A 27,768-nucleotide genomic window follows, 5' to 3' on the forward strand; every position below is an offset into this window, starting at 1 on the left:
TTTCCACTTTCAAAAAGCATTTGTAGATGGCCCCGTCTTCATGAGAATTAAGGTAATGCAATAGTATTTTGCTGATGTTACTACTATTACATCTAAATAAGTAGGTGTATTAATATGTATTTTATAGTGAAATTTAAAAAACAAACAAACCAAGCCTTGTCACCATCAGGGTGAAGAATGGTTAAAAGGGTAAAGGGCATATCTACTTAAAACGTTCAAATATGAAAGAGAAATTATGTTAAAAAATATCTGCATCTGAGTACTGAATATACAACTTTGGAATATTTCTCACAAAAAAAAAAAAAAGTTGAGTAGCATGTTGCATTTCCTCCCTCCATTTTAAAGGGCATACAAGGGTTAAAACTGTGAGCTCTGGAGTTAGAGCAATTGGGTTTAAATTCCAGCTAACACTGAGCGAGATTAACCCTTTGTGCCTCAGTTTCCTTATCCGTAAAATGAAGACAATAATAGCAACTATTTCATAGAATTATTGTACAGGCTACTTGACACACACACACACACACACACACACACACACACACATATACACACACAATTTAAAATAGTGCTTGATACACAAAAAACACTCAATAAATGTGAGTATTATTATTGTTGTATCATTACTAAGTGTTATTATTATATAATTCTCCAAATCACAAAACCGTGGTATCCAGGGTTGACAATGACAAATGGTGGATGTAGGAACCCACGTGACTGTGAATCTTTGCCTTACCATTAAAACTGCTTTGGTGGAAGGAAGGAGATGGATACATTTACTGAGTAAAAACTAATGTAAATGATAAGGTTTTAAAAAAAGTAATGCATTGAAATGCATTTGAAATAACTATTAATACGTTCTAAAGTACTGGGTCAAGAGTTATATTAATAGAGTTTATAAAATTTTATACTTATAATAACGTAAGTATACCTTTTTAGGAGATTAAGTAATGCTAAGATATCGGTAAACACTAAAAATAATGTTTTGGTCAGCTATCTGTGTTTGGATTAGTAACGTCTACCTAAAGTTTTGAGACTAAGGAAAGAAACAGCAATTTCTAGAAACATAAAAAAGTAAAATAAAACAAAAAATATTGCCTCCTCATGTGACACACTGAGGGGACATCTAACTTGGAAAAAAAATTGTTGGATGTTAATTGTTCTATTATATTAAACTAGAGGCCCGATGCACGAAAATTCGTGCAAGAGTCGGCCTTCCTTCCCCTGGCTGCCAGCACCGGCTTCCCTCGGGCACCCGGGATCTGGGCTTCCCTCCTGCCCCACTGGCAGGTACCCAGGACCCGGGCATCTTGCTTTGCTCTGGCCCTGCCAGCAGGCACCTGGGACCCAGGCAGCTTCCCTCCAGCCCCGGCTTCATCTGAAAGGACATCCAGAATGACATCCGGAAGGATGTCCAGTCTAATTAGCATATTACCCTTTTATTATTATAGACTAGAGGCCCAGCACATGAAATCGTGCGGGTAGGGTCCCTAGGCCTAGCCATCAGGGCCATCTTCTGCCCTTCGCCAGACCCCAGGCCGAATGCTGCCTCCACTGCCAGGCTGTCAGGCCACTGGGATCACCAGCTCATCCCTGGCTGCTCGGGGCTCAGGCCTATGGGGAAGCGGGCGCTGGCGGCTTCACCTCCATGCGTGTGCACCGGGCCGGCCGCTGATTAAATGCAGTGCCTGCTCAGGGCCACTCACGTGGGCACCGCCGCCGCTGCCTCTGCCGCTGGGGCTTGAGGCGCTGATGGAGGCTGCGGGGTGCGCCCATGACCTACCCGCCCTGGCGTGAGCGGCCCTGAGTGGGCAGCGTGTTCTATCAGCGGCCAGCCCAGCACACGCGCATGGAGGTGAAGTAGCCGGTGCCTGCTTTCCCGCAGGCCTGAGCCCCTGAGCAGCTGGGGATGAACTGGTGACCCCAACAGCCTGACAGCCAGCCCAGGAATCCCGCCACCCACCCTGATTCCCCCGTTCACCATCGCTGATCCATCGGAGCCTGCCAGTCCCTAGTCCTGCCCCACCCCCGCGAGTGGGCGGGGGGGAGGGACCGAGAGGTGGTCAATGCCACCTCATGGCAACTGGTTGAGCAGTCGTTCTGATCGTGATGCTTATGGCCTCTGGCCTTTTATAACATAGGATATCTAGCATCACTACCTTGTAACACTTTAGGACAAAAAGATGCAGAATTCACTCACTCAACCATTTGTGAACTAGATACTATACTAATCATACTATACAGATGAACTAGATACTATACTAAATACCAGGGGAACAAAGATGAATTAAATAGAGCCTCTGGTTTAGGAAGTTCACAACCTTTTGGAGAGGACAAATATGTAAACAAATAATTTAAATATCACAAAACAAATGCTTAAAAAAGATATCTGAATGGAATTTTCTGGGAACCTTGAAAAGGACATGACTAACTGCCTGGGGCACCAGAAAAGACCATGGAAGAGGTAACATTTGAGCTGGACCTTAAAGGTGGACAAAGAATTTTCCAGATTGAAGGAAAGACATCATAAATATAAGGAGCAATACATGTAGGAAAATAAAAAGTGGTAAGTCTGGAGGACAGTGTATTTCACGTGGCTGAAGCGCTGAATGCCTGAGAGAAAATGAGGCAGGTCTCAGGTTATGTCAGACTGTCTCCTATGCCTTGGCCAATCCTGTGAGCAATGAGGTTCCGGTAAAGGTGATCCACCAGAAAAGTTGACAAATCCCCTGGCGGATGCACATAAATATGACAAAACCCAATACTGAACCTGCTAAGTAAGAACACTAAGCCATAATTCTCTCCTTGTTTTTTTTTTTTAAAAAAAAAACTGCTTTAGCAACATAGTGTTCCTAAACTGATGATCATAAAGACTAAGAGAACCAAAGTACATACACAAATACATCATATTAATGAATAACTATAATGGTCTCATAAAATATTGTTAATACAATAACTATAATAAAACAAATACTCAGCCTTGGAACGTAAGTAAACTATTTCTGTAATAACAAAAACATTATGTGTACTCCAAAGTATCAACTATAAAGTAGTTTTACTTTTGCTTCTTTATACTTTTGGGCTCTTTTCAAATTTTCTACAATTAGCAAATAGAAAAATTGTCAGATGTTAATTGTTATATCAAATATCTAGCATCAATAAACTTTAAAAGCACACTGTTGATTGCATTTTATAAACAATTATCTTTACAGAAGTCTTAAGACTAAAATATTACCTTTTTGTCTCCTTGTTTTCGTCTTCTTAACCCTGGTCTATAATCATCTCCAAATCTCAGAAAGTAATAGTAAGAAACTAGCCTCTCAATAGGATCCCTTATGACATTAATGTAAATTGGCTTCTTTTTCACACCAAATCTGAAATAGAACAAAATTTAAAAGATGAAATCAACATTATTATTGTATTTATGAGTGTGCTGAAATTATATGTTTAAAGTATTGATTTCATATGAAAAGAACATGAATTAATATAAATATGTGGAGATTAAAAAATATTTAATGATTTGTTACAATAAAGTAAATAAGAATTTAAAAATCATGGCTGAAAATAAAGGAAAGGAAAAATTAAATAAAAAATAATTTAAAATTTTACAGACAAAGGTACATAAAACATTTTAATTTTATTGCAGCAATGATTTCTCATTTCTGGCCCACCATACTAGATAAATATTATGAATGGATGCAGCATAAATCCACACAAGTGAGACCATTTGAGTTTGCTTTCTACTGCTGCTGATTTTAAAGATAAAATAGAAGTGAAAGATATTATGTTTTTAGCACTATTTCCTCATGGAATAAGTTGAAGGAACACAAGGCTTTTATGTTAGCAACCTTTGCAGAACCTAGAATTATCCAGCTGGCTCCCTATTATAATATCCTCATGTGTCCCAGTCTTGAAACCTTAGTGTTATCTTGACTCTTCACTTTCCTTTATTCTTCATTTAGTGCAGTTACCGAGTCCTTCTAATCTTCTCTTTTGTAGGCTTTCTCACAGATTTTAACTTTTCTTCCTTGATGACTCCCTTTCTCTTCACCGCTGCCCTCTCCCTAGGTCTCTTGCTTAGATTACTGCAATAATCTAGTTGGTTTTCTTACATCCAGTCTCTCTCCCTTTCAATCTACCTACCATACCAATTTTCAGCTGATATTCCTAAAACACTATTTGTTAGATCACTCTTCTTAGAAACCTGAAACATCTCTATGGTTTATATTGACATCATACCCAAACTCCTTTGCCTAGCTGTTAATAATATCTGTTTGACTTTTGTCTTAGGTAGCACCTTATTGATCTAACTTTATTTTCAAACTAGAGACCCGATGCATGAATTCGTGCACCAGTGGGGTCCCTTGGCCTGGCCTACCGGATCGGGCCAAAACCGGCTCTCCAACATCCCCTGAGGGGTCCTGGATTGCGAGAGGGCACAGGACAGGCCAAGGGACCCCACTGGTGCACGACTGGGGCTGGGGAGGGACACGGGAGGCTGGCCAGCCGGGGAGGGACTGCAGGAGGGCTCCAGGGCACGTCTGGCCTCACTAAGTCCCGATCAGCCGGACCCCAACAGCAAGCTAACCTACCTGTCAGAGCGTCTGACCCCTGATGGTCAGTGCACATCAGTGACTGGTAGACCAGTTGACTGTCTGCCCCCTGGTGGTCAGAGCACATCATAGCAAGCAGTTGAGCGGCCTTAGCATCTCATTAGTGTATTACGCTTTGATTAGTTGAACGGATAACAGGACGACTGAACAGTTAGCATATTAGGCTTTTATTATATAGGATAAGAGACCATCGATCTGTTAAGAGTTAGGCCTGCCTCTTCTTACCACCCCCATTACCATTTCTTATTATACTGATTCCTATTTCTTCTTATATGCCTCTGCTCATTATCTTTCTTAACTAGAATGCCTTCCCTATTTTCCTATTAATTCACTCAAAAATGCCTTTTTAATGCACCTTATGTATGCCATGCACTATTCTAATACTAGGGATATAGTAGTAAAAAATAATTCTTTGTCCTCTGATGCTAACATTCTACCTGGAAGAGACAGAATATAAACAAATAAGCAAATATGTCAGATGGCAAAAAGTACAAGGAGAAAAATAATGAAGTGAAAGGGAATAGAGGCTGCCAGGAGAGGTGGGGAGAGGATTCAAATAGGTTTTTTTCAGGAAGGCACCACTGATGTTATGTGACGGAAGGGAGCCATGTAGATATCTGGAGGAAAGTGTTCCAGGAACATGAGACTTCCAAGTATGAAGGCCCTGAAGCAGCTATGTGACAGGCATTTTTGAAGATTAGAAAGAACAATCTGGGTGCAGCAGAATCGGAAGGGGATATTAACCGAGCATGAGATAGAGAGGTGAGGGTGGGGCAGGGAAGAGCAGATCATGTTGGTCTTGTAGGCCATTATAAGAATCAGGATGCAGTCCTGACTGAGTTAGCAGAGAAGTGTCACGATATGAGACCTAAAGTACAGCATAACACCTATAGTTAACTAGAGGCCTGGTGCACGAATTTGTGCATGGGTAGGGTCCTTCAGGGTAGCTTGTGGGCCCTGCGTGTGGTGCCCATTCTGATGCGGGGCACGGGGGGTTGGGGGGGGACCTGGGACGCAATTGGCCCTCTGGGCAGGCAGTGGGATGCCCTTGCCAGCCAGGGATCTGGATCTGTACTGCTGACATCCGCACCGGTTGTCAGGAACCACCTAGTGGCCGCTTTTATAACGTTTCTTCCTTGCGAAGCGTCTAGGGAGGAGAAGCAGCCATGGTGCCCGAGGCCGACTTCCAGGAGGCCGGCAGTGCTGTTGGGATCGTGCTGGAGGTGCCAGTCCATCGGTGACTGGCCCATTCTCTGGAGATTGGACCTGCAGGACTACTGAGGGAGTGAGTGGCTGCTGCTGGGCTGGTGGGCCTCCAGAATGGGTTGGTCAGCTGAGTGGTGCTCCCTACATTGAGCGTCTGCCCCCTGGTGGTCAGTGTGCATCATAGCGACCGGTCGACTGGTCAACCAGTCATTTGGTCGTTTGGTTGCTTATATTTATATAGATAATATTGTACAATATACTGTAACTGAGACCCAGGTTCAGCTACCTGCCAAAAGAAAAGCCAAACGTTGGAAGGAAAGTGGTTTATTCAAGTGCAGGCAACTTGAGAAGATAGGGGACTCTTGTCCTAAAGCCCATCTCAACATCTCAGTCCAAGCAGAGGTTTTTATAAGGAGGGAGAGGGAAACAGAACAAAGACATAAGGGGAGGAGGTTGAAAAGTTCTCTACATGCAGACCAACACAGTCCATTCCAATAAGGATCTTGAAACTGGTCAAGCAATGGTCTGGTGTGTGGCATCCTGGTTTTTGTCACCTGGTTTACAGTTGAAGGTCAGCAAATTTCCCAGAACTGGGACGACTGAAGGCCAGAGTCTGTATCTTTTGAAGTTAGTTCCTAGAATTCCTATACAAACATGTTGTTTATCTATAAGCTACGTATTAATCAGTCAACATTTACAGAAACAATGTCAAAAGAATGGTGGGATGGGTTAAAATTCCCCATTGTTATAATACTTGAAAGTTGCTATGAGAGTCAATGTTAAATGTTCTAACAACAACAACAAAATGGTAACTATGTGAGGTGAAGGATGTGTTAACTAACCTTATTGTGGCCAACATTTCAAAATATATACTACTCATTTCTTAAGAATTTAGTATAAGCCATCTATAAAATGCCAGCTGTGTGTAAGACACTGTTTGTAATAGACAGAAGTAAGGTAAAAATGTGAAATTGGTTAGTATAGTCATATGCATTTTAGTGCCTTTGGGAAAAGATTTTAGTAAGAATAGAAGTTTAAGTTATAAGCTATTATCTGCATTGAAGGTTTCTGTGGACAGAGGAGTGAGCACGTCAAGAGTGGTTAAAAGGAGCCTGGCTGGCGTGGCTTAGTAGTTTAACATCAACCTATGAACCAGAAGGTCACGGTTTGATTCTTGATCAGGGCACATGCCCGGGTTGCGGGCTCAATCCCCAGTGTGGGTGATGCAGGAGGCAGCCAATCAGTGATTCTCTCTCATCAATGATGTTTCTCCCTCCCTCTCCCTCTCTCTCTCCTTTCATCTCTGAAATCAATAAAAATATATTTTTAAAAAAAAGAACGAAAAAAAAAAGAACGAGAAAATGTGCTTTAAAAAAAAAAATCAGGAAAAGGATTAGGCCCTGGCCAGAGTGGCTCAGTTGGTTGGAGCATTGCCTCATGCACCCAAGGGTCGCGGGTTCATTTCCCAGTCAGGGCACATACTCAGGTTGTGGGCTCAATCCCCAGTCCAGGTGCATACAGGAGGCAACTGATCAATGTTTTTCTCTCACATTGATGTTTCTCTCTCTTTTTCTCCCTCTCCCTTCTTCTCTCTCTAAAATCAATAAAACGTGTCTTTGCGTGAGGATTTTTTAAAAAAAGAATGGGATTAGGAGCCCTGCCTGAGTAGCTCAATTGGTTAGAGCATCATCCCCAATACCCAAGGTTGTGGGTTTGATCCCCAGTCAAGGCACATACAAGGAACCAATGAATCCATAAATAAGTGGAACAACAAACCAATGTTCCTCTCTCTCTAAAAATCAATAAATTAAAAAAAAATTTTTAAAGAATAGCATTAGGAGAGAAAGAAGTAGTTAGGAAAGGAATATAAATATGTAACAAGAAGATATTTTTGTTATTATTCTAAAGTTCTGAATAAAGCCAGATAAATATAACTAAAACCTGGCTTGAGCAGAAACAGGCCTGCAAATAAAATGTGTGCTTCCTAGTAATCAGTCTAAATGAGAAAGCACTTCTCGTTTTTTATTTCTCTATCTTATTTCCTGAGTTTCCTGGGTTTACACTCTTTTTAGCATCTCTGCTAAGGCAATTGAAAAGCTATGTGATTAACTATTTCTTTCACCAAATTGGACCATTTACTCCTGAAGGCAAGTATTTTAATGGAGTCCACAAAGAACTATGCCAGTCAAAAATATATTTTGAAGAATGAAGTATTTTAAAAATTGGTATGATGACATTTCTTTCTCCTTCTTTACTCATCCATGGTGAGTATGACTATCAAACTAAAAATTACTTTAAAAGATACTAGTTATATCTACAATAGTTCCTGACTACATATGTCAAAATGTATTTTCTCTAGTGATTTTTAGGTATTTGTTTAAAATCTTATAAAAGTCTATTAAAAATTCTCACAATACTTTTCACTTCCAATAACATGAAACCCATTATGAAAATATTCAAACTCTAAATGTTCATGTTTGTATTTATAAACAAGATTAATTTTTTCAAGAAGCTTTATACTTTTTCAACTGCAAGAACTCCAACATATACCAGAGCTTCGTTCTAAGTACAAGACTTTTGCCAAAAGCAAAAGTATGCAATACATTATTTTAATAATGAAAATCTCAAATATTAGAAACCAAGCTCTGAATGTGGAAAAAATAAATCATTTAGGTGAAAGGGTAACAAACATTCAATTGAAGGATAATGCAGCCCTGAGGGGGAATATGCATATGAATAAAGTTTATGAAATTGGTTCAATGCCTCTGCAAAGAAAAAATAATTAGTTTATTTTAAAGCTGCCTATAAAATGTTTTCAATATTGCAATATGAATTATTTATAGAAAAATGCACATCTATGAGAGAAGGAGAAAGGAGGAGGTAGAGGAAGGTATGGGGGGGGGTAAATAGTGATGGATGGAGACTTGACTTGGGATGGTGAACACACAATACAGTGTACAGATGATGTGTTGTAGAATTGTGCACCTGTGTAATTTTGTTAATCAGTGTCGCCCCAATAAACTCAATTAAAAAGAAAAAGAAAAATGTATATCTAACTTTAAAGCTATAATTTGATTGAAGATCTTGAATGCGGTGAGAACAACTAGAAATAAGAATATATTGTTTTGTGTATGTAATATTTGGAAGATTCCTTTTTATTTACATGCTTTTCAAAAAAGTTAAGATTTATTATCAATCTGAATCAGTAACATTTCATTCTACATTTTTTTTTAATTTAAGAAATTAAATTTACAGTTGGATATCAATTTAATTTTCAAATTTTATACAGAATGCTCTTTAAAGTTAACAAATATATTACTTTGAAATCATAACTGCTAATGAAAAGACTGAGTGAACATGTCTAAGCTTAAATAATTTTTTAAATATATTTTTAATGTGTTTAACGTTGGTGCAGGGTCTCATAAGGAAAAAGACTTGGATTTGGGATGTTACTATAATGGTAAATACTAAAAAGCATTCAAATGGATTCACAGGCTGCCTGTGTTTAGAATATTCCTTTCAACCAGTTTTCTGATTAGTACTTAATGTAGCACAGACTCCACTGGGAGCCACATAGAGCTTGGAGGCTGTAAGTATGCCTGTAGTTTTATAAAATTTTCTTGAGAGAATTATGATAGAAATACCTGATCCCATTCTTCTAATAAAATATGGAAAATGAATGTTTTTTATCTCCAATTTCAGCCAATTAGCTATAAAGAAAAATAAAGGAAAATCACTATATTTTAAAAAGTCTCCTTTGAACACATCATAATTTTAAAGCTAAAACGAGGCAGCCACAGGGAATGTGCACACTCACTTGTCCTGGTTGAGCAGCAGAAGCACTGGGCACCATTTACTGAGTGGCGGCTTCTCTGCTGTCTCGTTCTCAGCCAATGGTAAGCAATAATCTGATTGGCCTCTAGGTTAAAACTTGGGGTTTCCTAAATTAGTTTTATTTGGTTGTACAAGAAACCTAAATGTAATGATAATAAATAACTTTAAAGAGTATTACCTAAATTTAATCTACCTCGAATTTCTGAAATTAATATTCACAATTATCAATTTATGAACACTAGAGGGCAGTAAAACACTAGAAGGTATATTTAAATTACATAACTAAAAGTGGCAAAGGCAAGCCAGCACTTTTTTTTTTTTTTTTAGTCGAAATCCTAACAATTTAATGAATTTATTCCTTTTTAGGTTGCTGATGCACAAAGTATTCTTTGGCGTGTCATTTTAGGTATAACTTACTTTGCAAAGTCCAAATAAGAAATGTGTCCATGATAAAATCCGGGTTTCATCTCTTTCCAGGAAGTGATATTCTTCACAAAGCGTACCTAAAACAGGAGGACACACTCATTACTTACGTGTAATTTAAAGAAAATGAAATTCAGTGATAGCAAACTACTTTCCATGTAGGCATTTAAAACCAATCACAATTGTAGTAGGACAATTTCAGAGCTTAAAACACACCTTTCTAACTAAGAAAAGTATAGTGTGATCTGCAACTACTAATTCATCACCAAGAGAGCTATCACCACAGTCAGAAAAGAGGGAAAGACCCGAAAAATGCATTACTCAATGCAGTCATTCACAATGCTGTACAGTGCAGACATTCACATGGAGTGAGGGAAGGTGGTACAAACACACATTGTGAGAATAAACAAATCATCTTTTCTGTCAAAGAACAGTTCACACAGATGCCATTTTGGCTCATGTGACTTGGCAGCCACCATGTTGGCCACATGACTTGCAGCTCCCCTGGGGGCCGCCATCTTGAAATGGCAAAGGCCAACCCCTCCCTTTGAATTAGCTAATCATGAAAGACTGTGGGCCTGAGCTCCAATCAAGAGTGAGGAACAGGTCATGGGCATCAGGATTAAAAAGCCAAGCAGACCGCCTGCTCAGTGTGCGAGTGCTTCCAGACCATGTGCGTGCGCACCCTACTGCAGGAGTAAAGACATTTGCCTTGCTGCCTTGCTCCTGAGTATGTTTTGTGATCTACCAAGACCCCTGAATTTGGGGGCTCGCCTTATTTCTTACAACATGATGAAGCAGGCAGCACTGTAATATAGGAAAATTCTAGGCAAATCTGTTTTCTCTTAGAGACCTGTTATTCCTAAAAATTCATTTTTATTAACTCAATAAATTAAAAAATTGCTAAATCAAAATGATTAAAGAAAACATGGTAATTATCAGAAGACTTTAAAGAGTTAAGAGCAGATATCATAAGTTTGTTGATAAAAAAGATATCATAAGTTTGTTGATGAAAAATACTTGATGCATATGTATTTTTTTCATTTCATCAACATTCAACTAAGGCAATACGTTAAAGTCTCATTAATAAAACTGTGGCTGACTTACAATTTGCAATAATTCTAAAGATGCTGAGCTGAGATTTCCCTTCCCTCTATAGGAAAGAAAAAAGTGCTAAACAAACAAATGATGTCAATAAGGTTAAAGCGGCTCTTCAGAATGATCTGGAGAATAGTCTGAGTATTTACATACTACTGAAAGTCTATACTATTCTAACCTCTTCTTCCATAGTGACCTCCAAGGTCATAACCAACTACATAACCCTCTTTGAAGAAGAGTATTTTCAATTTTTCTTTTCAAAGTATTTAGCCACTTCTCCTTTTAGCCATCTACACTAATAAAAGAGAAACATTGCAAATTGACCGTACCTCCGCTACACACACAAGCCAATCAGGAGCGAGTATGCAAATTAACCCAACCAAGATGGCTGCGGCCACGGAGCGAGCAGGAGGCTTGGGTTTCCCCGGCAATGGAGGAAGCCAAGCTTCCCGCCCCCTCTGGCTGGCCCTGGCCTCCACTCAAGGCTACAAAGTTTCAATTATAGAAGATAAATAAATCCCAACAAAAATGACGGCGGCCACAGAGCTGGAGAGAGCAGGAGGCTTGGGTTGCCCCTGGTGATGAAGGAAGCCAAGCTTCCTGCCCGCCCTGGCTCTGCTCAAGGCTACAAAGTTTCAATTATAGAAGATAAATAAATCCCAGATACCAGGGCCTCCACTTGGGTCACCAGGGGGGCGTGGCCAGCCTGCAAACCACCACAGGCCCCTCGCCCAGGCCATCCCATTCCCCAAGGTAACCCCCACCCTGACCTGGGACAGCCTTCAAGGCAAACCAGGTGGCCCCCACCCATGCACCAGGCCTCTATCCCATCTAATAAAAGAATAATATGCAAATTGACCATCACTCCAACACACAAGATGGCTGCCCCCATGTGGACACAAGATGGCCAGCAGGGGAGGATAGTTGGGAGGTACCAGGCCTAAAAGGGAGGGCAGTTGGGGGCGATCAAGCCTGCAGGGGAGGGCAGTTAGGGGTGACCAGGCTGGCAGAGGAGGGAAGTTGGGGGCGATTGGGCCTTCAGGGAAGGGCAGTTGCGGGGGACCCCGGCCTGCAGGGAAGAGCAGTTGTGGGGGGGGGGGGGACCAGGCCTGCAGGGGAGGGCAGTTAGGGGCAATCAGGCTGGCAGGGGAGTGGTTAGGGGGTGATCAGGCTGGCAGGCAGAAGCAGTTAGAAGCAATAAGGAAGGCAGGCAGGCGAGCAGTTGGGAGCCAGCAGTCCTGGATTGTGAGAGGGATGTCCGACTGCCCGTTTAGGTGGGATCGGGCCTAAACGGGCAGTCAGATATCCCTCAAGGGGTCCAGATTGGAGAGGGTACAGGCTGGGCTGAGGGACACCCCCCCGCCATGCACGAATTTTGTGCACCAGGCCTCTAGTCCTATATAATAAAAGCCTAATATGCTAAGTGTCCAGTCATCCGGTCAGGCGTTCAACCAATGAAAGCATAATATGCTAATGATATGCTAAGGCCACTCAACCGCTCACTATGATGTGCACTGACCATCAGGGGGCAGACAGTCGACTGGTCAACCAGTCGCTATGATGTGCACTTACCACCAGGGGGCAGATGCTCCAACCGGTAGGTTAGCTTGCTGCTGGGGTCCAGCCGATCGGGACCGAGTGAGACAGGCCAGACATGCCCTGGAGCCCTCCTGCGGTCCCTCCCAGCTGGCCAACCTCCTGCATCCCTCCCTGGCTCTGGTCGTGCACCGGCAGGGTCCCTTGGACTGGCCTGCAACCTCTTGCAATCCGGGACCCCTCCGGGTATGTTGAAGAGCTGGTTTTGACCTGACGGTGGACCAACCAGTTGCTATGACATGCACTGACCACCAGAGGGCAGACACTCAACGCAGGAGCTGCCCCCTGGTGGTCAGTATGCTCTCACAGCTCAGCCAGAAGCTGGGCTCACGGCAGGCAAGTGCAGCGGCGGTGGTGGGAGCCTCTCCCACCTACGCGGCAGCGCTAGGATGTCCAACTGCTGTCAGTAGGACAACCCCCGAGGGCTCCCAGACTGTGAGAGGGTGCAGACTGGGCTGAGGGACCCCCCCGCCCTGTGCAAGAATTTCGTGCACTGGGCCTCTAGTGTTAAATATTTGTCGTATTTCTCCTGAATTTTCCCTGTCTCTCCTCTCTTCACCTTTAATCAGTCCAGTTTGTTCCTGCTCCATCACTTTCTGCCTTCTCACCTCTCCTACACCACTTACCTTGTCTTTCAGTATTTCTTCTGTTTTTTGTTTTTTTCTCTACAGTGCAGCATTTTGCCCAAGACCTTGTGATAAAGCTCTGGAGCGCAGAGGAGTGAAGGGAAAGGGAGAGTAGGTGAGCAAGCTTCTACTTGGTTTTTAATGGATTCTTATTGTACTTGGCACTAATGAAGGTAAAGTGATAGACAAAAAGGAGCAAAACTAAAAGTATCAAATGAAGTTAAGGAGACTAAAGTCACTGACAACTGGCTTGGGGAGAAAAAACAGTCACCACAGTGACTTTATTCAAAGAGAATTTCCATACTCCGATTGAAATAGGCTATCAAGAAGGATGTTTCAGCAGTAGTAGTTAGATATAATAGATGAAAAGAAATGTTTTCATGCCTAGCCTGGAGCAGTTCCTGAACTGTGATTTTTGTTTGTTTAAAGTATTACATATGTCTCTTTTTTTCCCAATTGACACCCCCCGGCCACTCCCATCCCCAAGGGCAAGCCCCCAGCACTCCAGTGTCTGTGTCCATTGGTTATGCTAATATGCATGCATACAAGTCCTTTGATGATCTCTAACCGCCCTCCCCCTGCCCCTCTGCCATTTGTCTCTGGATCTATTTTTGTTCATTAGTTTATGTTGATGATTATATCCCACATATAAGTGAGAACATGTGGTATTTATCTTTCTCCAACTGGCTTATTTCCCTTAGCATAATGTTCTCCAGTTCCATCCATGCTGCTGCAAATGGTAAACATTCCTTCTTTTTTATAGCAGCATAGTATTCCATTGTGTAGATATACCAAAGTTTTCTAATCCACTCATCTGCTGATGGGCACTTAGGCTGTTTCCAAATCTTAGCTATGGTAAATTGTGCTACTATGAACGTAGGGGTATATCCTTTCTGATTGGTGTTTCTGGTTTCTTGGGATATATTCCTAGAAGTGGGATTACTGGGTCAAATGGGAGTTTCATTTTTAATTTTTTTAGGAAACTCCATACTGTTTTCCACAGTGGCTGCACCAGTCTGCATTCCCACCAGCAGTGCACGAGGGTTACTTTTTCTCCAGATCCCCGCCAGCACTTGTCGTTTGTTGATTTGTTGATGATAGCCACCAAACTGTGATTTTTGTCAGATTTTATAACTGAAGCAGAGTCAGGCTAGCAAGTAATCAGAGAAGACCTTCAGGGAAAACACAAGCAACGTGGGGAGCAGTGCAGTGATTTATTTGCTAGTTGAATCAGACCTGAACCAGTGCTGCAGGAAAAAGCTGAGAAAGCACCATCTTGCTAACAGTGTATCTAGACCTATTCTTAATAAGATTAATCTCAACATTATGATTATCTGTGATCACAAAAGAACTTGTTTTCACTATCTAAAAGTAAAAATGCCATTCTGAACATCCTGGCCAAATTTCAACTTTTTAATAACTACCTATTTAATGAATACTATTAACTTGGGTAATTACTATATACTGAACTCCTACTCATTTATATATACTTAAAGATTCATTGTACAGCGTGGGTAGTTTTATGAGACTAAACTAGAGAAGTTTTATATACAAAGAGGAAAACTGAGTAATTGTTGGATAAAAATATAAGAAAGGTCAGCAACAACTGCATACAGTATCTTCACTAAAATTCAAAACTGTTATTCAACCCTTTTTTTGTGGGAAGGTGGTAATGGGCCGGGGTGTTCTAAATCACCTGAATTAAGGTTAGATTATATTATTACCCTCAATCAAAGAGGCTCGCTCTGCAGTAATTATCATGGTATCATGCTCAGCTAAGAATGACTTTCAGAATTATAGCTGGTTTATTTGTTCATTTAACAAAGAAAGTTATGCAATGTCTACTAGGCCTCAGGCACTATTCTTAAGCATGGAGATATACGGTAGTGCTGAATAAGACAGACAAGTTCCTTATATTATAACAGAGGAAAAGACAGACAATAAACAAATAAATCAGCAAATAATAGGAAAAATACAGAAAGATTTGATGGTACACAATAACTTAGAAGAGGCATTTTATATATATAAAGTAGACATGTTATATGTATGGTGACTAAGTAGGGTTTTACTAAGAGAATGCCATTTAAGCTGAAACCTTAAATGGATAACATGAGACAAATCATGAGAAGTCAGCAGTCATTCTAAGAAGAAATGGTAAGTGCAGAGGCCTTTAAATGAAAATGGCCTGGCACATTCAATGAACCAAAAAGCCAGTGTGGCTGGTAAATAAGAGGTGAGAGCAGAGGAGAAGGACTTGGCCAAAAAAGGGCTCATTGGTTTAGGTAAGGAATTTGGATCTTGTTGGGGAGGTAGAAATCCTATATAATAAAAGGCTAATATGCAAATTGTCCCCTCGGAAGTTTGACCAGGACACTGGGAGTTCGATCGCTAGCTATGACGTGTGCTGACCACCAGGGGGCGGCATGGAACATGGCGGGTGACCAGTGGTGGTGGTGGGGTGCTGAGGGAGCGAAGGACGGAGTAGGCGGGGAGGCCAGGAGGTGTGGAACCCGATTGCCGGCCAGGCCTACGGACCCTACCCATGCACGAATTTCGTGCACTGGGCCTCTAGTATGAATATAAGTACCTCACCTGAGAAGATTATAATACACATGTTCCCATAACCCCACTGAGGATCATGTTCTAGATCTTTGCTATTCCAACTGTGGTTCAAGGCCCAGAAGCATCTGTTTTGACATCAGCGGAAGCTGTTGGGGAAGGTCATCAAAAAGACATGACTGCTGGTTTGGCCCACAAGCTGGGCAGGGGCAACTGGAAGCTCCCACTCCCTCTCCTGTGCTTAGAGTGCATGCTCTGCTTGCCTTCCCTGTGTTAGAAGCTGCCCAAGGACACAGCCTTGAGACAGAATGTGGTGATGAGACTATCTGGGCTGTACATGACTAAACCCAGTTAAGGCCTTCGGTCTCTCCCTGCCCTCCACGTATGGAGGCTGGTTTCAGATTACCTTCTAAGGAGGTTTCAATGCAACAGAAGCTTTTTAGAAACTCAGAATATCAGGCTGCATCTTAGTCCTTCTGAATCAGAATCTGCATTTTAATCGGTGATTAGATATACATTAAAGATTGAGAAGCACTCATCTAAAGTGCTGTGCTGAAAAAGCATTATGTACAACTAATATCAAGCCATAAGATCCAATGCAAATGAACAGAAGTTGGCTAAATGGTGAATTAAAAGAACAAAAAATTACTATGTTGTCCTACACAGAATGCAAATTCTACATATTTTCAATGTCTTACAGAAAGGGGTAAAATACAGTCACAGACCTAAATATATGAGAACAGAAAATAATTAAGAAATATCATAAAAGACAGGTACCACTTACAATTTGACATTGTTATTTTAAAGACAATATGTTCTTTAAATAATATGTAGAGGTATTTTCATGATAGCAGAGTAAACAATTAGAACAACTGATTGAGTCCTTGTCTCCTGCCAATTCCTGTCTATTAACTGAGTAAAGCCCATCTCAAAAACATACCTCTCTTGACTGAGTCTGCCTTATTCTTTTTTTAAAAATATATTTTATTGATTTTTTACAGAGAGGAAGAGAGAGGGATAGAGAGTTGATGAGAGAGAAACATCGATCAGCTGCCTCTTGCACACCCCCTACTGGGGATGTGCCCGCAACCAAGGTACATGCCCTTGACCGGAATCGAACCCGGGACCTTTGAGTCCACAGGCCGATGCTCTATCCACTGAGCCAAACCGGTTTCAGCTATTCTTTTTACTTAGTATTCTCATGCCTTATGTTTTCAAATGTTTATCTTTTAGTCTCCTCATTCTTACTTTCTCTTATTTTACCCCAACTTCTTAATTTTAAAAAATTCCTTATCTACAGAAAAGTTGAAAGAACCTATATATAGTTAGATATAGATATAGATATAGATATAGATGTAGATGTAGATATAGATATACAGATACACACATACACAAACACACAAATTTTCCTGAACTGTCTGAAAGCAAATGGCAAGTACCTTTGATCAAGGATCCAATCACAGATCACACATTACTTTTGGTTTTCATGTCTCCTTAGTCTCCTCTAGTGTAGAGAAGATTATCCCATCCCACCCCCAACAACCCTGACTTTTTTGGTTGTCACAACACTGACATTTTTAGAAGAGTTCAGAACAGTTGTTCTAGAGAATATTCTACAACACAGAACTGTTACCTCAAGATAAGATACAGGTTAAACATTTGGGTGAGACATATTTTTGGTTAAACCTTTTGGTGAGAACACCATATATTGATGTTTTCTTTGAACAGTCCTCATATTTTCTGTGTCTATGTTTTACATTCTCAAGTAAATCCTATATAATAAAGAGGTAATATGCAAATTGATCATCATTCCAACACACAAGATGGCCACCCCCATGTGGACACAAGATGGCCACCACAAGATGGCCAGCAGGGGAGGGCAGTTGGGAGGGACAAGGCCTGTAGGGGAGGGAAGTTGGGGGCAACCAGGCCTGCAGGGGAGGGCAGTTGGGAGCGACCAGGCCTGCAGGGGAGGGCAGTTGGGAGGGGACCAGGCCTGCAGGGGAGGGCAGTTGGAGGGGACCAGGCCTGCAGGGGAGGGCAGTTGGGGGTGACCAAGCCTGCAGGGGAGGGCAAGTTAGGAGTGACCAGGCCAGGAGGGGAGGGCAGTTAGGAGAAATTGGGCCTAAACGGGCAGTTGGACATCCCTCGAGGGGTCCCAGATTGGACAGGGTGCAGGCTGGGCTGAGACACCCCCCCAGTGCACGAATTTCATGCACCAGGCCTCTAGTTATAAATAAGTTCCCTGAAAGATATGCCCTTGCTTTTTATTACAAGCCTTAGCATAATCTCTGCATATGTTCCATAGTCAATGAATGAAAACTTAAAAGGAGAGTTAACAACTGATTCACACATTTAATAATTTTATACTAGACTAAAAATATTTGGGCTTTGCCTCTAAAATTTTTGAGAGAAATAATTACACATGTAAGCAGTTTAGCACAATACCTAGTACATTATGTACAAAATAAATCTAGGAAAGAGCTAGGGCTAACTGCAGGCATTAAGCAGACTGAACTGCTGAGTTTAGAAGGGGATGGAATAAAGAGAGTGGTCACCTATATTTATGAGTAAACTGGGCTTTAAATGAAAGATTGAAACAATGGCATATTTAATAAAAATCTAATCTTTTAAGTCTCACTTCAGTCAAATATTGATTAGAAACTATTTCTCAGAGAAGAAAGAAGAGAATTTAATTCCTATTTGAATAATAAAGCAGTTGAGGACAGTACACAAGAACAAAAATATGGCATGAAAATCAAATTATGTTATGCAAAATAGGATTCAGAGAATACTTAAAAAATATTTTCAGAGTGTCTAGTATAATTTAGAAGTTTACATTTAAATAAAGTTTACTAGATGGAATGTGAAATAAAAATGCTACTTAATAGGTCATGCTCAGGAGAAGGAAGCAATAATTGTAACTTGTTTGAACAACTGCTTCTATACAGAGCCAGAGACCAGTAAGTAATTTAGATATGGTGCATTAGAGAACATTTGGTGTATATGCCATTCCTAATTAAGAGCAGGTTCTCAGCTACCAGCTGCCATTTTGAAGTATGCGGCTAATGATTAAGACTATTCCTCTACTCTCCCCACACAAACATATTTTAAGAGTTGGTCATTATGTAATCCAATTGCTTTTAAGATAGTGTTTATGCTTCTCTTCTGCTGGGTGTTTTTTCTTTTTTTTCTTCTCTATCACTAACAAGCTATTGAAAGGAAAACAGAAATTTTATCTCAATCAAATGCAACCGGGAAAATGTATCACTACATGATGCCTATAAATGTCATATGTGGTAAGCTTCTGTAGATTTATATTTCCTGAAAAAATGGTAGATGCATTGTCAGACATCTCATAGCTGCCAGAGAACTCTGTAATGCTGGACACAAAACAATTCTAAAAATTGAACAAGCAAGCTAACTTTATCTTCCTAAAAAATACTACTAAATAAATCTAAAATTATATGAGCATTAAGAAATGTTCCTTTTAAACAAAGATACATTCAGAAAAGCAATCATGCAAATAGATTTAAAATATACCACATGCTGTATAAAAACTGATTATTTAGTATACTTGCCTTTAGATATACAATATCACATAATGAATAGTTTTTATGACCCACTTAACTAAATAAGCTCATGTTCCTTCCAATTTATAGAGGAGTTATTTGGTTTGGCTGACAGATGTAGATTTTTGATTCTATGAAAAAGAGTAATTGAGGATGCTGCAGAGAGACAAGAATTACATGGACAAATGATATTCCATATACTATCGACTTTTACAAACAGCTCTCTAGCAAGAAAGCAAACATTAACCTTGAGTGTCAATGTTATTCTCTTGCGTCAGAGTAAGGATTATAGAAATGCTAAATAATGGGATAACAAAGTCAATTCTGCAACTAATAAAACAAGTTCAGATATTTTCAAATAGAAACATTCTAACTATGTGTCACAAATACCTTTCTAATAAGGCTACTCCAATATGGTGTTTAATCCTAGATAGTATTTAAATATTATATTTTCTTCACATGGAACCCAATACCCATTTTCTTTAATACTTGTAGGAAGAACTTTTATCTATATATATAAAAGCCTAAGCAACCTAACGACCGAACGACCAGTCGACTGGTTGCTATGACGCGCACTGACCACTAGGGGTGCAGGCGCTCAACGCAGAAGCTGCCCCCTGGTGGTCAGTGTGCTCCCACAGCCAACCTCCCACGGCTGGCCAACCTCCCGCAGCCTTCCCCATGGCTGGCCAGCCCTCTTAATCGGCCCTGATCACTGGCCAGGCCGAGGGACCCCACCCGTGCACAAATTCATGCACCGGGCCTCTAGTTTATTTATTTATAATTAGAATTAGAACTCCAGGGGTGGAGAAAATATGTGCTATTACTGATAAAGAGATGAATAAATCTCATGAGATAATTTCCTCCACTTTTCTTAAAACTATTCCAAAAAATTATCTATCCATCTGTTTATCTAAAGTTTCCTGACAACTTAAAAGGCAAGATTGTGTTAAAATAGAAGCCACAATCCCTGTTTTGCAGACATTTATAACTAATCCTATATAATAAAAGCCTAATATGCTAAGTGTCCGGTAGTCCAGTCATCTGTTCAACCAATCAAAGCATAATATGCTAATGATATGCTAAGGCTACTCAACCACTCGCTGTGACATTCACTGACCACCAGGGGGCAGATGCTCTGACAGGTAGGTTAGCTTGCTGCTGGGGTCTGGCCAATCGGGACTGAGTTAGTCGGGCCAGACATGCCCTGGAGCCCTCCTGCAGTCCCGACCTGGCTGGCCAACTTCCCGCGTCCCTCCCCAGCCCCAATTGTGCACCAGTGGGGTCCCTTGGCCTGGCCTGCACCCTCTCACAATCCGGGCTGAGGGATCCACCCCCCACCTAATGCACAAATTTCGTGCACCGGGCCTCTAGTATTTACATAAATTACTAGTAAAGATAATATGAAATTCACAAAATTGAGCAATACAGAATACAGGTTTTCATCAAATAAAGATTTCCGTATCATAAGTTGAAAAAAATACAATGTTTTTTATTGCACAATATCTTGCTAACAATAATGTATATTTTAAAAAGAATACCATATTGAAGAGCATCAATTTTATCTTAGAAAATTCAAGTTATTAATTCATTTATTTCACATATATCTGAATACATACTACATGCAAGGAAATGTGAAGAAAGTACAATTACAAAAGAATGTGGTTGATCCCTTCCCCCAACAGATTACAATTCATTGCGATCAGCACACATATCCCTTAAAATGCTTTGTCCCTTGAGATACAACATGCATTCCTTAAGTTGTGCTTACCTGATCTTGTAGTGACATCACTGGATTATTTTTGGTAGTGTTGATATGAAGAACATGGTATTTATTCTTTGCACACAGGTCATAGGCAATATTGGTAAAAGAGGTGCTTGCGGTTTTGGGAACTCTGTTATAAATGATCACCATGTCGTCTTCCTCATCTAAAGCTGCATCTTGCCGAGGGCCATCCATTGTATGACGTTGCTCAATTTCTCGGACTTCATGTCTTGCAATAGCCCTTTCTGCAAAGAAAAACAGAGAGGAATTCAGTTTTTAAAGAGACTATAAGGAAGTTATAAAACACTGAAAATAATTTCCTACACCTGGAATATAATGTTCTTTTCCAAGAATTGGGTAAGAGCAGATGAAGAAATGTTTTGAGGGCCAAACATCAGAACTACCTTTGAAGGATGATACATCCTATATAATAAAAGCCTAATATGCTAAGTGTCTGGTCGTTTGGTTAGCAGTCCAACCAATCAAAGCGTAATATGTTAATGATATGCTGAGGACGCTCAACTGCTCACTATGACGTGCACTGACCACCAGGGGGCAGACAGTCGACCGGTCGAACGTCGCTATGACATGCACTGACCACCACGGGACAGACACTGACTGGTAGGTTAGCTTGCTGCTGCGGTCCGGCTGATTCAGACTGAGAAAGACGGGCCAGACACGCCCTGGAGCCCTCCTATGGTCCCTCCCCAGCTGGCCAACCTCCCACGTCCCTCTCCAGCCCCGATCGTGCACAGATGGGGTCCCTCGGCCTGGCCTGCACCCTCTTGCAATCCAGGACCCATCAGGGGATATCGGAGAGCCAGTTTCAGCCCAATCCCACAGGCCAAGCTGAGGGACCCCACAGGTGCACAAATTCGTGCACCGGGCCTCTAGTATACATATAAAACAGAACTAAAGAATACCACAGACCAGAGAGTTCTTCAGTGTAGTTCAAAAGTCACTTTATAGTCTAACTAGAGGCCCGGTGCATGACATTCATGCACTGGGCGAGGAGGGGGAGGGGTTCCTCAGCCAAGCCTGTGCCCTTTCACAGTCTGGGACCCCTCAGGGAATGTCTGCCAAGGGGTCCTTAGCACTGCCGTAGAGGTGGGAGAGGCTCCCGCCACCACCACTGTGCTTGCCAGCTGTGAGCCCGGCTTCTGGCTGAGTGACGCCCCCCTGTGGGAGCACACTGACCACCAGGGATCAGCTTTTGCATTGAGCATCTGCCCCCTGGTGGTCAGTGTGCATTAGAGCGACTGGTCGTTTAGCTGTTCAGTTGATTTGCATATTAGCCTTTTATTATATAGGATAGAATTCCCATAGTTTGCCCTAATTCTCAAACACACAAAGACAGATTATATGGAACACTGATTTTCTTAGTAAAAAATGCACTTAAAAAATACATCACTTAAAATGTAAGCAAAGATTTTGAAATTTACTATTTGGGATTTAGTTATTCCCTGGTTTATCAAAACGTATCAGGGCAGTGATTACTGTGCTGTGTCAGCACGGCCATGGGTGAACCTGGGGTGGGGGAGGGTTAGAAAAGATAGACAAGAGAATAAAGCTGAGGCTAGGTGACACGCTGCCCTCTGATTAGAGAGTGTCACAGCCTGCAAGCTGAGTCTTTATTTTATAGCCAGATTTCCACAAGGCAAAGAGCATGGTCAAGATGTTTACAATGCTCTCGTGGGTTTCGAATCTTACTCAATTACATGCACCTGAACTCTATCAAGTCCACATCACTCAGCCTCCTGGGACCACAGGTTCGGACCATAAGGTCAAGCTTACAACTTATAGCCTTTGGCTATAATTGTGCTGGGACTTGCACGTGGCTTTGCCATGAGAGGATTGTGCCCTCTCATTAGTCCAAGGCTTGAACCTGTCCAAACGCTGTAGCCACTCTCCACATCTCCCCCCGCCCCGCTTTTTTTCTGTTTTTAAACACTTTCATTTACATCATCAAAAGCTCTAGGCAAATTATGCAGCATAACCAAAACATCAAGAACAAACTTCTGGCTATTAAAAAACAATAACAAAACAATGCCAATGCAACACAGCAATAAGAGAAACCAAACTACAGACATGTTAACATTTTCAGGGCTATTTCTACAAAATGAAAGTTTCTTTTGCTGCTGGAGTATATCTTACTCAGAGTCCTCAGATTTGGCTGCATAAGACTTTACGGAAAACTGGCAGCTCACTAACGCTAGCATAGCCAGAAACATGGTTGAGGGAGTAGCTTCCACTTCTGGCTTTTCTACCATCTGCTGGGCTTCAGTCGCTAACTTCTTCAGCTGACCCCATGTTGGCACCTTGGTCCCTTGCGTAGCCTTCGTTATCTTCTTTTGCATCACAATCATCGGGGAAACTCTCAGTCTTTTGAATGGAGGGACAAGGAGCTTCTCTGGGTCCCCGGCACCTCCTCCAGCCGCTGGTGCCGCTTCTCCTTCTCCTCAATGAGGAGGCCCCACAGCTGCCGCAGGTCAGCGAGCCTCTGCGGGATGGCCTTGGCATTCAGGCTGCTGCTGTCGGTGACGATGCTCTGGCTCCTCTCGAAGATGCCGTCGATGCGAAGATGTCGTTGATGCGAGGCTGGTGCCCATGGATTTCCTTCTGGAGGGTCTGATTTTTCTTTATAGTCCTCAGATTTGGACAGTAGCCACTGCTGCATGGAGTCCTCTCCCAGAAGCAAGCAGCCCTCGGTCCTGCAGGGCTGGAGACCTCCAACTCCAAGTTTGGTGTCCTACACAGACCCAAAATTCCAGGGAGCTATCAGGTCACACAAGAAAGAGCAAAACACCTCAAAACTCAGAGATAACCAAAGCCCAGGAACAACGTGACTGCTGCAAGAGCTTACAATCTAGGCCCACTTCTCCACAGATTATAAGTGCTCGTTTTGATTTTTAGGTAACAAGAGTGAAAGCAACACCATCACAAAACCTTTTTTTTTTTTTTTTGATGCTGCATTATAGACAAGTCCTGGCTATGTTTATTCCTGAAACCCCATGGTTCCTCTAATTCAAATCCCTGTCTACCACATAGTTTAAAAGCAATTACATTTTTTTCTACTACTCTCAATTTAATAGAAATTTCAGTTTCAAATATTTTTTAGAGTAAGAGAGCAAGAAAGAGGGAAGGAAGAAATGAAGGAAGAAAATCTCTAACAAGATTGCAAATTTCATTGCACAGAAATAGCTGCTCACACATAGTATGCACCTACTATCACCAGATCTTTGTGTAAGCTATCGCACCTTCCTTAAATTAAACACTTTTCCATTCTCTCTCTATCCCAATCCTGCCTGATGAATTCCTCAACCTTCACATTGAATTTAATCATCACTTGCAAGGAAAACATTACCTGCTCTCCCTAACTAGGTCAAATTACACACTGGCATGTATGTATGCACAGTGTAACTCATACTACGTCTTGTCCTTATTATAATTGCAACTTTACATTATATATGTATTGTTATTAGTGTCTGTCTGCCATAATGCCTATAAATTAATAAAGTGACATGAAAAAGCAATGTGCTATAATTATAGCAACAAATTCAGGCTTCCAATATTGTTGGACCACAAATCTTAAATTTTGGTTCAGAAAATAAGGTCACCACGTCACAGAGAGCACATTCAGAGCTGAGGATTCACATTTAGAAGACTTGAACTAATTTTGTATAAATTAAAGTTCCAGGTCTCTCAGCAGTGGGCTTTGCAAAACAGGAAGAAAAGCACCTATATTCTAGATGTAAATGCATATATATGTATCATTTTTCCCCCCTTGGGACACTTGGATGGAAATGTGAGGAGAAAGATGAGCTTAATGTTGAACATACTGTTGGACTGCCTGAGACATCAGGAGATGTTATGTAGGTAAGTGGACAGATAGGCTGAGAGTTGAGAATAATGGTTCAAGTAGAAGACATCTGGGAAAACCATGGGAATGAATGAAATTGCCTAATAATCTAGAATATGTAGTATGGGAAGAGATGCTAGGATAGAATCTAAGGAAATACCAACTCTTAAGGAGCAAGTAGAAAAAAAGATAATCCACAGAAAGCAGCAATAGAAAGAAAAAGAAACAGGACAGACTTCTAAGAAGCACATACCACATTTTAGAAAACATAATATTTTTCAGATTGACAGGGCTTTCCAAATGAAGCTATAAATCAAAGTAGCATATGATGCCATATGCATCTACAAAGGATTTGGAAATTGTCTCAAATTAAACTGAGCAAGTGTTTGAGAGCCTATGTACATTATTATATTAAATAATTTTTTTAAGATCTTCCAAACAACTTCAAACTGTCATCATAGCCCAAACTATTAAGGTATTGTTATGTCTACACACCCTCCTTTTTCTACTGAGAGAAATGAAACATGCTGCTGTCATTCAAGTGCTGACAGAGCTGTGAGGGCTTTCTCCAGCAGCCCAGATATGCCTTTAAAATTAAGATTTGCCTACTATCAACAATGCTAGTTTACTTTCACTAGTTTTTCTGAAATTAAGTATTTAGAAAAGCATATTTTATGTTATTTCACAAACGGGTATCCATTTGACCTATGGAAAATATAATGATTACAGAAAAACTGCAATATTAAAAGTTTCTGTAATTATTCTTCCACTTAAACATTTTGGATCCAAAATTACTTTGAAAATTAACTAATTAAAAAATATTTTAAAAAGAAGTTATTACTTAGTCTGTGGAATTTTTATTTTGTAAGGTGCTAAAACTCCACCTGAACCATGAAACTAACATGTTTTCCAAATTAATTACTGTTCTTGGTTCATTATGTGTATTAAATTACATGAACTGTATATTCAGACAATTTTTTAAAATTTCTTAAAATATGAAAAGGTACAAATATGGAGTCACTGCTTTCCTCATTTAAATTACATATATATATGAATTTTCTATTTTTCAAGTATTTTTACTGCTTAAACAAACAAAATAATTACTACTACAGTGTAATGCCTAAAACAACATAAAAGATTAAAATAGTTTGGAAAATTAAGAGAATTTTTGCTAGAGATATGTTTATAAAAGCAAATCTCAGCTGGTTGAACAATAACAGGAACTACTGTTAATGCTAAACTACTCTTTTCTTTTGTGACAATACTTAAAACTACTAAGATTGCTTGTAATATAGACATATTCTTTACTTACTAAGTACTTGATAGTTCCAATGTTTTCCCCCAAAGATGTTCTGCATCTACTTAATACAGCTTCTTCTGAGACTGTCTTAAATCAATGGGGAAGCTTTATTACAGCACGTTTGTAGTGCACTTTGAGAAAGCAGGCAGTATATTTAAAACAGTTAAGATGCATTTTGTAGTGGTAATGTTTTATCATGTTTGATTTATGAATTATAAAGACTTCTATATAACCTATTTCAGAATCACCACAGAGTATATAGTGTACAAACAACATGAGGCGCAGTCTGAAAGTCATGAAATTACAGGCAGGCCAGGCCACACTAGCACTAATGTGCCCAACTCTGAACTCCATGGCAATTCTAGGTCTTCTGGGCTCCTTGTTGAAAGTGGCACATACCTTAACTTAATCAATTTTTCCATGTGGCAGATGATCAATAAATTCAAGTCTTTTAAAAGACCATTCATACTAGCAATAAATACCTATTTCTTCATTGATAGTGCATTAAAGGCCTCATGTAATAAAAGAATATAATGATCAAACTAAGCATAAAACATTGCATTAAATAGACCAACCTAAATTCTACACAGCATTAAAGTCACAAAGATATATGTGTATGTATATATATGTATGTGTACGTGTGTGTGTGTATATATGTATGTGTGTGTGTGTGTGTGTGTATATATATATATATATATATATACACACACACACACACACATACATATATATATACACACACACACACACACACACACACACACACACACATACATATATACACACACACTAGTGGCCCGGTGCACAAAATTCATGCACGGGGGAGGGGGTGTCCCTCAGCCCGGCCTGCACCCTCTCGCAATCCGGGACCACTGGCTCCTAACCACTCAAATGCCTGCCTGCTTGATCGCCCCTAACCACTCTGCCTGCTGGCCTGCTCACCCCCAACTGCCACCCCTGCTGGTCTGCTCGCCCCCAACTGCCCCCCCACTGGCCTTCTCACCCCCAACTGCCCCCCCTCCTGGCCTGCTCACCCCAAACTGGCACTCCTGCCGGCCTGCTCACCCCCAACTGCCCTCCCCTCCTGGCCTGATCGCCCCTAACTGCCTCTGTCTTGGCCTGCCACCATGGCTTTGTCTGGAAGGACACCTGGAGGGTCTCCCGGAAGGTCTCCCGGTCTAATTAGCATATTACCCTTTTATTAGTATAGATATGCATATATGTGTATGTATATATGTATCAGACTACAGAAAAACTGAAGAGATATTTTTTTAACTACAGTGTTTCTTTTAATGACTAATTTTTTATAACATTGAAGAT

At 40.8% G+C, this 27,768-nt stretch overlaps 1 protein-coding gene across 2 annotated transcripts in view; it reads right to left on the reverse strand.

Annotated features, from left to right (window-relative positions):
* HS2ST1 (heparan sulfate 2-O-sulfotransferase 1) overlaps positions 1 to 27,768 on the reverse strand; it is a 167,406-nt gene that overhangs the window by 16,012 nt on the left and 123,626 nt on the right. For both annotated transcript variants that reach the window (XM_079777482.1, XM_079777481.1), the window contains exons 2-4: positions 21,296 to 21,534; positions 10,068 to 10,153; positions 3,233 to 3,371 (exon numbers count right to left, since the gene is read on the reverse strand). In XM_079777482.1, coding sequence (XP_079633608.1) covers positions 3,233 to 3,371; positions 10,068 to 10,153; positions 21,296 to 21,534 — 464 coding nt within the window. The remainder of the gene's footprint in view (positions 1 to 3,232; positions 3,372 to 10,067; positions 10,154 to 21,295; positions 21,535 to 27,768) is intronic.

This window comes from Cnephaeus nilssonii, assembly GCF_951640355.1.
Source record: "Cnephaeus nilssonii genome assembly, chromosome: 7".
NCBI lineage: Eukaryota > Metazoa > Chordata > Mammalia > Chiroptera > Vespertilionidae > Cnephaeus > Cnephaeus nilssonii.